Source organism: Melopsittacus undulatus, chromosome 3 (genome assembly GCF_012275295.1).
Source record: "Melopsittacus undulatus isolate bMelUnd1 chromosome 3, bMelUnd1.mat.Z, whole genome shotgun sequence".
NCBI lineage: Eukaryota > Metazoa > Chordata > Aves > Psittaciformes > Psittaculidae > Melopsittacus > Melopsittacus undulatus.
The window spans coordinates 1,222,684-1,236,772 of NC_047529.1; the positions used below are offsets into that span (position 1 = coordinate 1,222,684).

At 54.8% G+C, this 14,089-nt stretch overlaps 1 protein-coding gene across 1 annotated transcript in view; it reads left to right on the forward strand.

Annotated features, from left to right (window-relative positions):
* The window catches only part of ANAPC1 (anaphase promoting complex subunit 1), a 34,286-nt gene extending 29,787 nt beyond the window's left edge, over nt 1-4,499 (forward strand). The window contains exons 42-47 of the mRNA XM_034060652.1: nt 1,021-1,159; nt 1,532-1,618; nt 2,158-2,253; nt 2,572-2,770; nt 3,225-3,359; nt 4,184-4,499. Coding sequence (XP_033916543.1) covers nt 1,021-1,159; nt 1,532-1,618; nt 2,158-2,253; nt 2,572-2,770; nt 3,225-3,359; nt 4,184-4,299 — 772 coding nt within the window. The 3' untranslated portion in view covers nt 4,300-4,499. The remainder of the gene's footprint in view (nt 1-1,020; nt 1,160-1,531; nt 1,619-2,157; nt 2,254-2,571; nt 2,771-3,224; nt 3,360-4,183) is intronic.
* The last annotated feature ends 9,590 nt before the right edge of the window (nt 4,500-14,089 follow it).

Here is a 14,089-nt window from a genome sequence, read left to right on the forward strand (position 1 = left end):
TTTCAATACAAACAGGTTAGTTATTTTAAGGATGCCCAGTGCCTACAGTTCATGGTGCAACTGATACTCCAGATGAGGTAAACATGCAGCTGCTGTGCAATAGTGTCAGTCTGAGCTGCTGCACACTCTTGTTGTTGGCTTGGTCAGGAATAGTAGTGTTGGGGGTTTATTGGTTTGGTTTTCAGTGTAGAAAGAACCATCACCTGGGGATACCAGCTTGCATGGTTTTCCTTGGTGCTGGAGCTCATCCTAGGGGAGTCTTAACAGGAACCTGCAATGGCTTCAGGAAGTTATATTCCTTACACCAGTAAGGCTTATCCTTTCTTTCATCACCAGTGCCTGCCACTACATCACCATTTGATAGCAGCCTGCCCTCTGCAGATACCAAGTTTTCTATGTATACATGACTGAGGCAGGGTTTACATTATCAGGACAAAGCCTACATGGGGATACTGGCCTTTTGAGGGTTCCCAAACGTAAGAGGGACGTGGAGATGCTGTGAGGAGCTGGAGCTGGAGCAGCTCTGCCCTGGAGCCAGGCTGAGAGAGCTGGGCTGGGGCAGCCTGGACAAGAGAAGGGGAGAGCTGAGAGCAGCTCCAGTGCCTAAAGGGGCTGCAGGAAAGCTGGAGAGGGGCTTGGGACAAGGGATGTAGGGACAGGCCAAGGGGAATGGCTTGAACCTGCCAGAAGAGGGGAGACTGAGCTGAGCTCTGAGGCAGAAGCTGTTCCCTGGGAGGGTGCTGAGGCGCTGGCACAGGGTGCCCAGAGAAGCTGTGGCTGCCCCATCCCTGGCAGTGCTCAAGGCCAGGTTGGACACAGGGGCTTGGAGCAGCTGCTCCAGTGGAAGGGGTCCCTGCCCGTGGCAGGGGTTGGAACTGGATGAGCTTTAAGGTCCCTTCCAACACAAACCAGGCTGGGATTCTATGAGTCTATGATATTATTGCATCCAAACTGTTAGGGGTCACGTTTCCTTCCCTGTGTATGTGCACTGATTTCAAGCAAACACTGTTGTTATTGCAGATCAATTCTTTCCAAGGGTGGTGTCCTGTACGTGAAGCTGAGAGCAGGGCAGCTCTCCTACAAGGAGGACCCCATGGGCTGGCGCAGCCTCTTGGCACAGACTGTCACTCACCGCAACTCAGAAGCTCGGGCATTCAAGGTATGGCTCCCAAACTGCTTCCCTGCCAGGAATGCTGCCTCTGGAAGGCTGAGGGAAGCCCAGCAACTCCTGCTGTGTTCTTTACTGCCAGCATTGGGCTCTGCCACATGGTTATGAGTAAGGAGTTACTTGCTTTGCTTGAGAGAAAGGAAGTGTGGTGGCTTTCGCTGAGCATGCAGTGAGCTTGAGCTAAGAATGGATGTTTGCTGTGGGCAGGCAGAAGTGTTGGACACAGTTTGCTCACAATGTGCTTTATGTAGGTTCCAGTCTTGTCACTTGTGTGTGGGGAAGGAAGGATTGGGTATAAATCACTACTACACTTGTGCAGTAAACCCAAAATGTTCATTGTATGTGTGTTTTGATGTTTTTTAGCCAGAAGCAATTTCAGCTTTCACCTCTGATCCTGCTCTGTTCTCATTTGCTGATTACTTCTGCAAACCAACTGGGAACATGGGCCAGGTATGGTGCCTGTGTATGGACTAGCATGGTTTATTGCTTGCAGGAATAACAGGTGGGGAAAACCTGCATTAAACTGAGGAACAGAGTTCATTCCTTCAGGTCATGGAGATGGGAATATTCTAAGGGATTTTTGTATAACATGAAGGTGTAAAGCAATACTTCTTATTGGCATTTTTTATATCACAGTTGCTGCTAGTTGTGTCTAACAGTTGTATTCATTGCAGACTGTGTTTAACAAATACTGAAAGCCCTGTGCAGTGTCCTGAAGCATTCAGGTGCAGTCACTGCTGTAGGGTTAGGGTGTTTTGCACTCTATTTCTTTGCACTAAACAATGGGAGGGGGTAAAACACAACCACTTTAGGCTTACTTTTAATAAGCCCAAGAACGAAAGTGAGCTGTGTAGTGTTGTCAGCTACCACTCACTGATGCAGTGTCAGTGCATGGGTTAACTTTAATGGAAGGAAATGTGAGCAAAGCAAGAACCTGACATCAAGTGTCGCCAGCTTGTGCTCTGTGTTAAACATGTGTCTTTTATCAGAAACAGGAAATCCTGGATCTTTTCTCTTCAATTCTTTACGAGTGTGTTACCCAAGAAAATCCAGAGATGCTGCCCACGTACATAGCCATAGATCAGGTGGAGTAAGCTCTTGCTTTCTTAAAGCTACACTTGGGTAAAGAGTATTGGGTTTGCATGTGCTTTCATAGAGGACAGAGAGGAAGAAGAGGAGACATTAGTGATAGCAGAGATTTTAGAAGCTGGAACATAGTCTAAGGTAATGAGAACTGAAACTGCACGAGAAGCATTAACTGCCAGCTTAGTAGGTGCTGGGGAGGGTGGCCCTTGCAAGGTGGGGTGTGAGGATTCATGTACGTGGTGTCAGACAGCACAGAGCACTATCGCTTCCCTCCTCCACTTCCCACTCTCAGTCACTTTGTGCTTCCCCTGCACTAGGCTGTGAGGAGGTTAGAACGAAAAGAGATGTCTGAGACCTTTGAGCTGTGGCAGATAAAGCTGGTGTTGGAGTTCTTCAGCTCCAGGAGTCACCAGGAGAGGATGAGCAGGAATCCCAACCGAGGACTCTTCATGAACTCCGAATTCCTGCCCGTGATGAAGTGCACTATAGATAATACATTGGATCAGTGGCTTCAAGGTATAGAGAAGAAAACTTCACTCCTCCACACTTGCATATAGTGTTCTTATCTTCTTGCTGATCAGAGTTGACTTTTTTTGTCTCAAAAGCACTGAAAACTGATAACTGAAGGGAAGGCACTTGTGTGTCAGCATAAACCAACATGGTTTCAGTTTTATGCATTCGGTGTGAAGCATTGACTGTACTGGGGGGAGGTTTAGTTAACGTGGAAGGTTTTGCTTCCCAGAGAAAATGCTTTCCTGATACCACACTGGGAAAACTTTCTAGAAGCAAAAGCAAGGGATGATCACAGCAGAGAGCAGGGTGGCCATGGCAGGAGGAAGGTTTGCAACCAAACCCTTTGCTCACCTTCTGTGGGGAGATGGAGACTCCTTTCCATGGGCTTCTTCTGTGGGGATAGTGTTGTCTTGCCTTTCTGCTCCCTCGGTTTACCAGGACATGTTGTGTGTTACAGCTGGAGGAGATGTGTCTCTGCATTCCTATCTCAGTGGGCAGCCCCCAGAGGAATCTCAGCTCAGCATGCTGGCTTGCTTCCTCATCTACCACTCTGTCCCCACGCCGGCCCAGCTGGCTGCTGGTGGCTTGGAAGGTAAGACTGGGATGACAGCATCCTCCGAAAGCTGGTCCATTGGTGTTCAGTCTTTGTCTCAAAGGAAAGGTACAAACTTTATGCAGGGCTACAGAAGCCAGAATTAGACTAGGTACAAAAAGGCTCAGCTTTTTCCTGCCCTGCAGTTAAGGGTGTTCTTGCAGGCAGCAGTTAGAGGAGCTGTGACAGGGGTAAGTGTTCTTTTTGTTGAGCTGGCCATATCCTGAATGTCCTTTCCTGTAAGAACCTCTTCAGGCAGTCACCACCTCCTCTGTTTCCATCCTGATCTGGGATCCAGGGAAATCCTGGACCCTGTCACTAGGCAGCTGTTTCTCCCTCCCTCCATCAGCCCAGGCTGGGGGTACATCAGTCCTCTGCTTGCCTAAGCTTTGTCAGCTTGTGATAGAAATACAGCTGCACTTTGGTTTGGGGAACTGAGGCTTAGGGGTGTGAGAGGAATGTTCCCACTCAGTGGTGGGAGAAGGCTGAGGCTGCAGGCTTCCTGCAGGCTACAGCCCCTCAGCCTGGATGTACAGGATGTCTCATCTTGGGTGCTTGGGTGTTTGTTCAGGTCAAAAGACCTTCATAGAAATCCAGCTTTTCCCAGTCCCCTGCAGGTGTTACACACCTCTGTTCTGGGATTCCCTGCAGCCTTAATGGAATTGGGATTTTGTAACATTCTGTTATAAAAACCTACTGTTTAACCAGTGTTACAACAGATTGAACAGCAGTGAGCACCTCTAAACGCTGTTCCTCTCCCTCTGTCCCACTCCTTTCCTGGGCATTACACCCTGGCCATGCTCATTTTCCTTCCTTCTCTTTAGGAAGCACAAACTTCTCGGAGCTGCTTCTGAAGTTCAAGCAGTTGAACATGCCAGTGCGTGCGCTCCTGAGGCTCGCTCCTCTGCTGCTCAGGAACCCCCAGGCCATGGTGCTGTAGCTGCAGGAGGGCAGAGCTCAGTGTTGGTCAGTGCTTTTCAATACCAGGTAAAACATACTTGATTTTGTAGCTTCTCAAAGTGTCAGCTTCAAACCTGTCCCTGGCTGTGGGGACTGTGACCAGGAGTTATTTATAAGTTGTGACAATGAATTCAAAAGACATTGTAAAACTGAACTCAGAATAAATTTACTTTTGTAACGAAGGGTCTTTACAAACCTGTGGGTTTTGGTGGGTTCTGGAAAGCCCTGGGCTGGGAACTGAACTATCTCCTTGTTGGAAACACTTTGCTTGTCTTTTATCTCTGTCTGTCTTCACGAGGGGCTGCAGACTGCAGGAGAGAGGCAGCTCAGGAGGCTCCTGCACAAGAGAGACCTGGAACTGCTGGAGCGAGGCCAGAGGAGGCCATGGAGCTGCTGTGAGGGCTGGAGCAGCTCTGCTCTGGAGCCAGGCTGAGAGAGCTGGGCTGGGGCAGCCTGGACAAGAGAAGGCTCCTGAAGGGGAGAGCTGAGAGCAGCTCCAGTGCCTAAAGGGGCTGCAGGAAAGCTGGAGAGGGGCTTGGGACAAGGGATGTAGGGACAGGCCAAGGGGAATGGCTTGAACCTGCCAGAACAGGAGAGACTGAGCTGAGCTCTGAGGCAGAAGCTGTTCCCTGGGAGGGTGCTGAGGCGCTGGCACAGGGTGCCCAGAGCAGCTGTGGCTGCCCCATCCCTGGCAGTGCTCAAGGCCAGGTTGGACACAGGGGCTTGGAGCAGCTGCTCCAGTGGAAGGGGTCCCTGCCCATGGCAGGGGTTGGAGCTGGATGGGCTTTGAGGTCTCTTCAACACAAACCTGTCTATGATAAGGGGCCAAACTTGCTTTTCCTCTTGGGTCTGCTGCTGGAAAGGAAAAGGAACCACCTGCCCTGCTGCTCCCATGGTGCTGAGTGTGCTCTTCAACATCTGGCATCATCATTCAGTGTCATTCATGGGATTTACTTACTTTATGGCTCTCAAGCCTACTGTACATGCTCCGTAAGCACATACACCCTGTAAGCATGAACTGCTCTGCTCATCACCACACACTCACTACTGCACTCTTTATGTCTTTGTTTCTTTCCTCCTCTTTGTTCTGCAATTAGTCAGTGGCTGCTGTGCAGGCTCCTGCCTCCAGCACGTTACGTTATGTCTGGGCAAGGCTGAAACTACAGACACACCACTTCAATAGCCAGGCACTCATCTGGCTTCCCTTCATCTGCTCACTGCTGCCTTCTGTGCTCCCCAGAGGGCTCAGCTTGGATCCAGACTGGTTCCAGTTTGCTGGGGGCAGGCCAGGCATGCACTTTGTCATTACAGAGGTGGAGGTGCTCCAAGACAAGCAGCCAGGGGCTGAGGGATCACTACTGGAAGAGCAGGCAGAGCCGAGCTCTTGAAGTGCATATTCCTACATCTCAAGTTTGATCTGCTGCTGATCTTCATCCCCTTTTGTTCCCAAACCCAAACAGAGGAGCCAAAGGCTGTTAGGGATGGAGGACGACAACCAGGAGTGATTACAAAGAGAGCAGAGGTGACCTGGACATGATGCTGTCCTGTGTCCTGCTGCTGGCTCCAGGTCAGGACAAGGGCTGCAAGAAAGGATGCAGTGGACACAGTGTGCTCCTGGGAGGAGCAGTGAGTGCAAGAGGGAAGGGATGTGTCCTGAGGGCAGCTCCTGGGCAGAGCACACAGGAGATGGCTCAATCTAGGGGTAAGGGTTTGCATGTGAGAGGTTGGGAAATGCCAGGAGTACCTGCAGTGCCGCTTGGAGACATTGCCTTTAGTCTTTGAAGCACAAACCATGGAACACCTACTCCATAGGTACTTTCTTTGCTGTGTGAATTAAATCAAGCCATTAATGGGTATGGAACACCCCACTTCTGCCCTGGGGAGCCACACTGTCCCCCCTGCAATGGGACACAGCTCCCTTAGTGCAGTTTGGGGATGTTGTTTTCTTCCTCCTCAATTGGGGAAACACAAAGCATAGAACACAGTTCCCAAAGCAAATGGAGCTGCTTTCCTCAGCTCCCCCCGAGGAGCAGGGGTTTAGCTCCCAAAGCCCCTACCCTACACACGAGGCACTGCCCAATTCCTCTCTGCTGTTTGTGCTGTGGGAGGCAGAGCAGGAAGTGCAGAGCCTGGGTTTGGAATGGAAAGGTTGCAAACTGAAGGGGAAGGGTTTGGGCCCCATTCAGAGCTGTTGTGGACCTCACTCCAGCAGCAGGCTCCAGCTCCTGCCAGCACAGTGCCCTGTGAGCTGGGAGGTGAGGATGCAGGTCAAAGGAGGTGATCCTGCCCCTCTGCTCTGCTCTGGTCAGACCTCACCTGGAGCATTGTGTGCAGTTCTGGTGTCCTCAGCATAAAAAGGACATGGAACTGTTGGAACAAGTCCAGAGGAGGCCACGAGGATGCTCAGGGGCTGGAGCAGCTCCTGTATGGAGCCAGGCTGAGAACATTGGGGCTGTTCAGCCTGGAGAAGAGAAGCTGCATGGAGACCTCAGAGCAGCTTCCAGTGTCTGAAGGGGCTACAGGGATGCTGGAGAGGGACTGTTCATTAGGGACTGTAGTGATAGGACAAGGGGTGATGGGTTGAAACTTAAACAGCAGAGGTTTAGATTGGATATAAGGAAGAAATTCTTTACTGTGAGGGTGCTGAGGCACTGGAATGGGTTGCCCAGGGAGGTTGTGAATGCTCCATCCCTGGCAGTGTTCAAGGCCAGGTTGGACAGAGCCTTGGGTGCCATGGTTTAGTGTGAGGTGTCCCTGCCCATGGCAGGGGGTTGGAACTGGATGATCTTAAGGCCCTTTCCAGCCCAAACCATTCTATGATTCTATGATACGTTTGAGCACATCCATGGATCAGAGCAGGGCTGGAGCTGCCGGAGCCTGTGCCATGCAGCGGGGCTGGGATGCTCACCCATAGCCGGCCCCTGCTCCCGCAGGCTCGGGGGCAGGGAGGCAGCCGTGGGGCTGTGTGAGCCTCCCGAGCTGCACCAGGAGCACGAGGTTTCCTGTTTCCTTTCCGAGCTCAGCAGCGTTTGAATGCGGCCGCCAGCGAGATCCGGACCAATGGGGTGGGCTCTGCACCCGTCCCATCAGGCTCCAGCTGCGGGGTAAGGTGCTATGGATGGGGGCACGCTGGGTGCTGTGTGTTGGGTGCTGTGTGCTGAGTGCTGTGTGCTGAGTGTGCTGTGTGCTGTGTGTTGGGTGCTGGGTGCTGTGTTCTGGGTGCTGTGTGCTGGGTGCTGTGTGCTGTGTGCTGTGTGCTGGGTGCTGTGTGCTGTGTGCTGGGTGCTGTGTGCTGGGTGCTGTGTGCTGTGTGCTGGGTGCTGTGTGCTGGGTGCTGGGTGCTGGGTGCTGGGTGCTCTGTGCTGTGTGCTGGGTGCTGGGTGCTGTGTGCTGGGTGCTGTGTGCTGGGTGCTCTGTGCTGTGTGCTGGGTGCTGGGTGCTGGGTGCTGGGTGTGCTGTGTGCTGGGTGCTGGGTGCTGAGTGTGCTGTGTGCTGTGTGCTGTGTGCTGTGTGCTGGGTGCTGTGTTCTGGGTGCTGGGTGCTGGGTGCTGTGTGCTGTGTGCTGGGTGCTGTGTGCTGTGTGTTGGGTGCTGTGTGCTGAGTGCTGTGTGCTGGGTGCTGAGTGTGCTGTGTGCTGGGTGCTGTGTGCTGTGTGCTGGGTGCTGTGTGCTGGGTGCTGAGTGTGCTGTGTGCTGTGTGTTGGGTGCTGTGTGCTGAGTGCTGTGTGCTGGGTGCTGAGTGTGCTGTGTGCTGTGTGCTGGGTGCTGTGTGCTGTGTGCTGGGTACTGTGTGCTGGGTGCTGGGTGCTGTGTGCTGTGTGCTGTGTGTTGGGTGCTGTGTGCTGAGTGCTGTGTGCTGGGTGCTGAGTGTGCTGTGTGCTGTGTGCTGTGTGCTGTGTGCTGTGTGTTGGGTGCTGTGTGCTGAGTGCTGTGTGCTGTGTGCTGTGTGCTGGGTGCTGTGTGCTGGATGCTGGGTGCTGGGTGCTGTGTGCTGGGTGCTGTGTTCTGGGTGCCGTGTTCTGAGTGCTGTGTGCTGTGTGCTGTGTGCTGTGTGCTGGGTACTGTGTGCTGTGTGCTGTGTGCTGGGTGCTGTGTGCTGTGTGTTGGGTGCTGTGTGCTGTGTGCTGGGTGCCGGGTGCTGTGTGCTGTGTGCTGGGTGTGGGTGCTGTGTGCTGTGTTCTGTGTGCTGTGTGCTGTGTGCTGTGTGCTGGGTGTGGGTGCTGTGTGCTGGGTGTGCTGTGTGCTGAGTGCTGTGTGCTGGGTGCTGGGTGCTGGGTGCTGGGTGCTGGGTGCTGGGTGCTGTGTGCTGGGTGCTGGGTGCTGGGTTCTGGGTGCTGGGTGTGCTGTGTGCTGTGTGCTGGGTGCTGGGTGCTGTGTGCTGTGTGCTGGGTGCTGTGTGCTGGGTGCTGGGTGCTGGGAAAGGGGGCAGAGAGCAGTGAAGGGTCCCCCAGAGCATCACTGCTCTGCCTCATGTGTGGTACCCCATGCACAGCATCCCAGCACCTCAACCTGTCCTCTTGCTTGCCCACCGTGGTTGGGTGAGCACCCCCTTGGAACTGGGACCCATCCAACCCCTCTGGGTGCCCCCAGGATTTGGGGGTCCTTGGAGCAGCCCTGGGACCTGCTCTGGGCTGTTCCTGTGGGCAGTCACTGGTGGGAACTGGGATGCTCAGCCCCGGGGGGGCTCTGCAGAAGGCAGCAGCTCTGCTTGGGCATGGCATGGAGATAGGATATGGGACACAGCATGGAGATGGGACATGGGACACAGCATGGAGATGGGACATGGGACACAGCATGGAGATGGGACATGGGACACAGCATGGAGATGGGACACAGCATGGAGATGGGACACAGGATGGAGATGGGACACAGGATGGAGATGGGACACGGGACACAGCATGGAGATGGGATATGGGACAGAGGATGGAGATGGGACATGGGGCACAGGATGGAGATGGGACATGGGACACAGGATGGAGATGGGACACGGGACACAGCATGGAGATGGGACACAGGACACAGCATGGAGATGGGACATGGGACACAGCATGGAGATGGGACATGGATGCTCTCTGCAGCACCAGCACCCCTGAGTGCCTGCATCCCACCCCAGGGTCCCACACGTGGGTAACTGGGTGCAGCAGTGGCCGGTGCCATGCCTCGGTCCCCACAGTGCCTAATGCTGAGTCACCTTTGGGGTTTATTTCAGGCTCCCCCTGGGCTTTGGGGGAGGGAGGCAGCAGTGGGGTGTCCTCCCCACACACATATCCTGCTCTGTTTGCCATGGGAAGCAAATGCATCCATCCAGCACATCCCAATCCACTGCATCCCAATCCAGCACATCCCAATCCACCACATCCCAATCCACTGTATCCCAGTCCATGCTCCCTTGGGGTCTGCTCGTGTTTCCTTATCCCTACAAACGAGAGGCTGTGGGAGGGGTTTGGCAGCCCAAGGGATGGATGGAGCCTGAGATCCCCCCTCCTGCCCCTTTCCCTCTCTCAGCTTTCAGCCTCAGGCAGGTCCCATGGCAGCACATTCCCATTCCAGCCCCATGCAGAGCCAGTTTCCTTCCCTCATCACTCAGTTCCTGCTGTTGATTTCAGTTGCTGACCCCCTTAGAGGTCCCCCGATGTCCATAGGGCAGAGCCTGGCTCTCAACCCGTCCTATGGACCTCAGCTGCCCCATGCATCACCCCTGGGCTCTGCCTCATAGGAACTGGTTCAAACCCGAGCCTGCCCCAGCCCCAGGTTCCCTTTTTCACGTGGGGTTTTGGCAACAGTGACCTCTGTTGGCACCACCATGGTCCCGGTGCCACCGGCCTGGCCCTGGCTGCATCCCAGCATCCATCACCCACCTCCTTCATCCCACCCTTGGCACAAACGGGGGCATCCCTTGGTGAACCCCTCCCAGCATCACCTCAAGGGCAGGTCCTGCTGTGTCCCAGTGAGCCCATGGGCAGGGAGAGGGCCCCAGCACTGCTCAGAATGGGATGGGAGTCACTGGAAGGGCTCCTGAGGACAGCCCAGAACCCGGCAGGGATTCAATGGGAGGCATGGGGCCAACTCCTGACTCATGTAAATAGAGATGCTGTGAGCGGTGACTCATCCCTGGAGCACTGTCTGTGTGGGTTTTGTCTCCCTTCAGGCTCAAATGAGAGCTCTGCACCATTGAGAATAGTAATAGTACAAAGCACAGGTGATTGGTACAGTGAAGGGGGCAGGAAGGGGTTGGGAATGGGTGAGGGGGGTCTCGGTTGGGCTCAGGGGAGGATGCAGGAGGGGTAGCACTATCACTGCCCCTCCATCCATCAGGCACTGATCCCTGCCCAGCCTGGGAGCTTTGCCTCCGGGAGATGCCTTCATCTGTAGGGACAGGACAAGGGGTGATGGGTTCAGACTGGAACAAGGGGAGCTGAGGTTGGAGCTAAGGCAGAAGCTGTTCCCTGGGAGGGTGCTGAGGCGCTGGCACAGGGTGCCCAGAGAAGCTGTGGCTGCCCCATCCCTGGCAGTGCTCAAGGCCAGGTTGGACACAGGGGCTTGGAGCAGCTGCTCCAGTGGAAGGGGTCCCTGCCTGTGGGATGGATGAGCTTTGAGGTCCCTTTAACCCAAACCAGGCTGGGATGTATGAACCTGTGCAGGGCTCAGCCCCACGTTACCTCCCCCTGAAGTGGGGCTGGATGAGGAGCCAGCCCTGCCCCTAAGGCTGAGCTGTGGGTCAGGGCATCCTCAGACACCACAATCCTGCCCCAGGGGTGCTGAGCTCCTGCCGGACAGGAGCTGAGCCTGAGAACTGTGGGAGGGGACACAGGAGGGTGACAACCACCACCCTGCAATGGGAGACAGGGAACAGGCCTGGAATGGGGCGAGCATCTTGGGGGGCACTCATGTATGGGAGCATCCCATCCCTGGGAATGGGATGGTTCCCATCCCCCAGCAGCATCCATCCTTTCCCATGCGGTCTGCAGGGACTCTTGTAGCTCATGGGATGGGGATGAGGGGAAAACCAGAGCTTCCCAGCGGACAGACTGGGAGAGCATCCCAGTTCCTGAGAGCCTGGGGATGCATGGCCCGGACCAAAGAGCAGTCAGAGCCTCCCACCACCCCTGGGATGGGATTTGGTGCCTGCAGCTCATCCCATTCCCAAGGGTTTGGCTGCAAGCCCTGGGAAATGAGATCTTTCCCAGCCAAGGGCCTTCCCTATGGGGGTATCCGGTCACTTTGGGAGAGGTGGGAATGGCTGTTGGCCGTGGGAATATCCCCTTCCCATGTCTCAGTGGGGATGATGGGACTGTATAAACCCAACAGCACATCCCAGGCTGGAGATGCAGCCAGAGGAGAGGGCAGGTAGGATGCTGGGTGGATGTGATACGGATGAGAGGTGCAGGGGTTCCCTGCTGGAGCTGGGAAGGGTTGGGGGGGGTTTGATATATGGGATACACTCATGTATGAGAAGTGGGGTCTGTGCTCAGGGGGGATGCTGGTACCCGGACAGGAGATACAGTGAGGCTGTGTTTGAAAGGGCTCCAGTTTGTTCGGGCTGGAGGGCTCTTAGGATATGTCCTTTAACTACTGTGGGTGCTCCTGTCCATAGGTTATCAGTACCTGATCCATGGAATCATGGAATGGTTTGGATTGAAGGGACCTTAAAGCTCCTCCAGCCCCAACCCCTGCCACAGGCAGGGACCCCTTCCACTGGAGCAGCTGCTCCAAGCCCCTGTGTCCAACCTGGCCTTGAGCACTGCCAGGGATGGGGAATACATGGAATATACAGCTCAGCTTTCCTCTGTTCTCCCAATATTCTTCCCATTATTTCCATTGATCTTTAATATTTAAGCTTAATCAATGTTTAATACTGAAGCACTAATGTCTTCAAGGCAGTAACTGCAGGTTTGGGCTGTGGGCTGCCCCTGGAGAGCTTGATCTTAAACCTTGTCATTAAATGCCTGTAAAAGGGAAATGTGGGAAGTGAAGGGATGAATCCCTGGTCACATCCGCAGGGATTCAAGGATGTGAATGGGCACATGCACCGGTATAAACCTAGAGGCAAAGGGTGAAGCATCCACATGCATGGCTCTGCTCTAGTCCTGCATCCAGCATTCCCATGTCTCCTAATGAAGCTCATTCTTCCATAGGTGATTCCCTGTCCCTTTGCTGATCCACAAGAAACAGAGGAGCTTTTCCAAGCAGCATGAATGCAAACAGACCCATTTCCCCCAGGATCCATGGAGCAGCAGCAGTGGGTGAGTCAGCAGGAGCATGGATGCTCCACCAGGATTAGGGGTTGATCGGAAGGGATCCTTTTCCCCTCCTCATTACTTGGTCATCACTTGCTGGTGGGAAACAAGTGACATTTGTGCCCCTGCAGCCGGTGCTCGTGGGGGTTTACCCCATTAAACACCCCCAGCTCTGATGGGTCCTCTCCCCATCACTGGCACTGGCTCCAGATGGGGGTTCGGGTGTCTCCATGGGGTGAATGGCACAGTTTGGGATGGGTGGCTCGAGGCACCCAGAGCTCCTCACCTGCACAGTGCCTGGTCCCAGCCAGGATGTGGGGTCCCTCTGAATGCATCCGGCTGCTGGAGCCTTGTGTTTGGTGGCTGTGAGCTCCAGAGGGTGACAGCGGAGCTGACACTGATGAAGGGTTGGTGACCTGGTACCCCCCTGGCAAAGAGGAAAGGGACAAGCACCCCCCGAGCGATGGGTGCTGTGCCCTGTGTGGGCTTCACTGCCCCAGAATGGGTCAGCAGCAAGTGTGGTGCTGAGGGGAGAGCGGTGCCATGGGTGCTCTGCCCCTTCTGCTGCATCCCTCTTGGTGCTGCTGCTGGTGCTGTTGGTGTTGGTGATGCTGTTGGTGATGCTGCTGGTGCTGCTGCTGCTGGTGCTGTTGGTGCTGCTGTTGGTGCTGTTGGTGATGCTGCTGTTGATGCTGCTGTTGGTGATGCTGCTGCTGCTGGTGCTGTTGATGCTGCTGCTGCTGCTGGTGCTGCTGGTGATGCTGCCACTGCTGGTGCTGTTGGTCATGCTGCCGGTGATGCTGCTGCTGCTGGTGCTGTTGGTGATGCTGTTGGTGCTGCTTTTGATGCTGTTGGTGCTGCTGCTGGTGCTGTTGGTCATGCTGCTGTTGGTGCTGCTGTTGATGCTGCTGCTGGTGCTGTTGGTGATGCTGCTGTTGGTGATGCTGTTGTTGATGCTGTTGGTGCTGCTGCTGGTGCTGTTGGTGTTGGTGATGCTGGTATTGCTACATGGTACCATGCAGGGATGAGGCACCTCACTGTGCATCAGCCTCTGCCCTCCTCTCCTTGTCCTTCTCCTGCAGCAGAGGAGCAGCCCAATGCAGGTGCTGCTGAGCCCCATGGGTGTAAATGGGGAGCCCATCCCCGTGGCCTTTGGGTACCCCCGTTTTCACTCACTGGGTGCCCCCACACCCGTGTGGCAGGGGAAGAACAATGACAAGAGCCCAGGTGTGTGCTCATTGCAGTGTCCTTGAACCAACCACAAACCCCTCTTTGTTGTGCTGATAGAAGGGGTTAACGGTGTCTATAGGGCTTTGCCTTCCTCATCCCTCTGGATTGGCACTGGGATACAGCTCCGGATGCGGTACCCGGTGTCCATCACACCACAGCCCTGGGGCTGGGAATGGGTTGGTGCTCCCAGGGCTCTACCCCCACATTCCTGGGGATATTGGTTCACTGGGAATTCAGCAATGGATCCAGAGCGAGGGTGGTTTGTGAGGCCCTGGTTTCCTATGGGGCTGCAGCAAATGAGGCC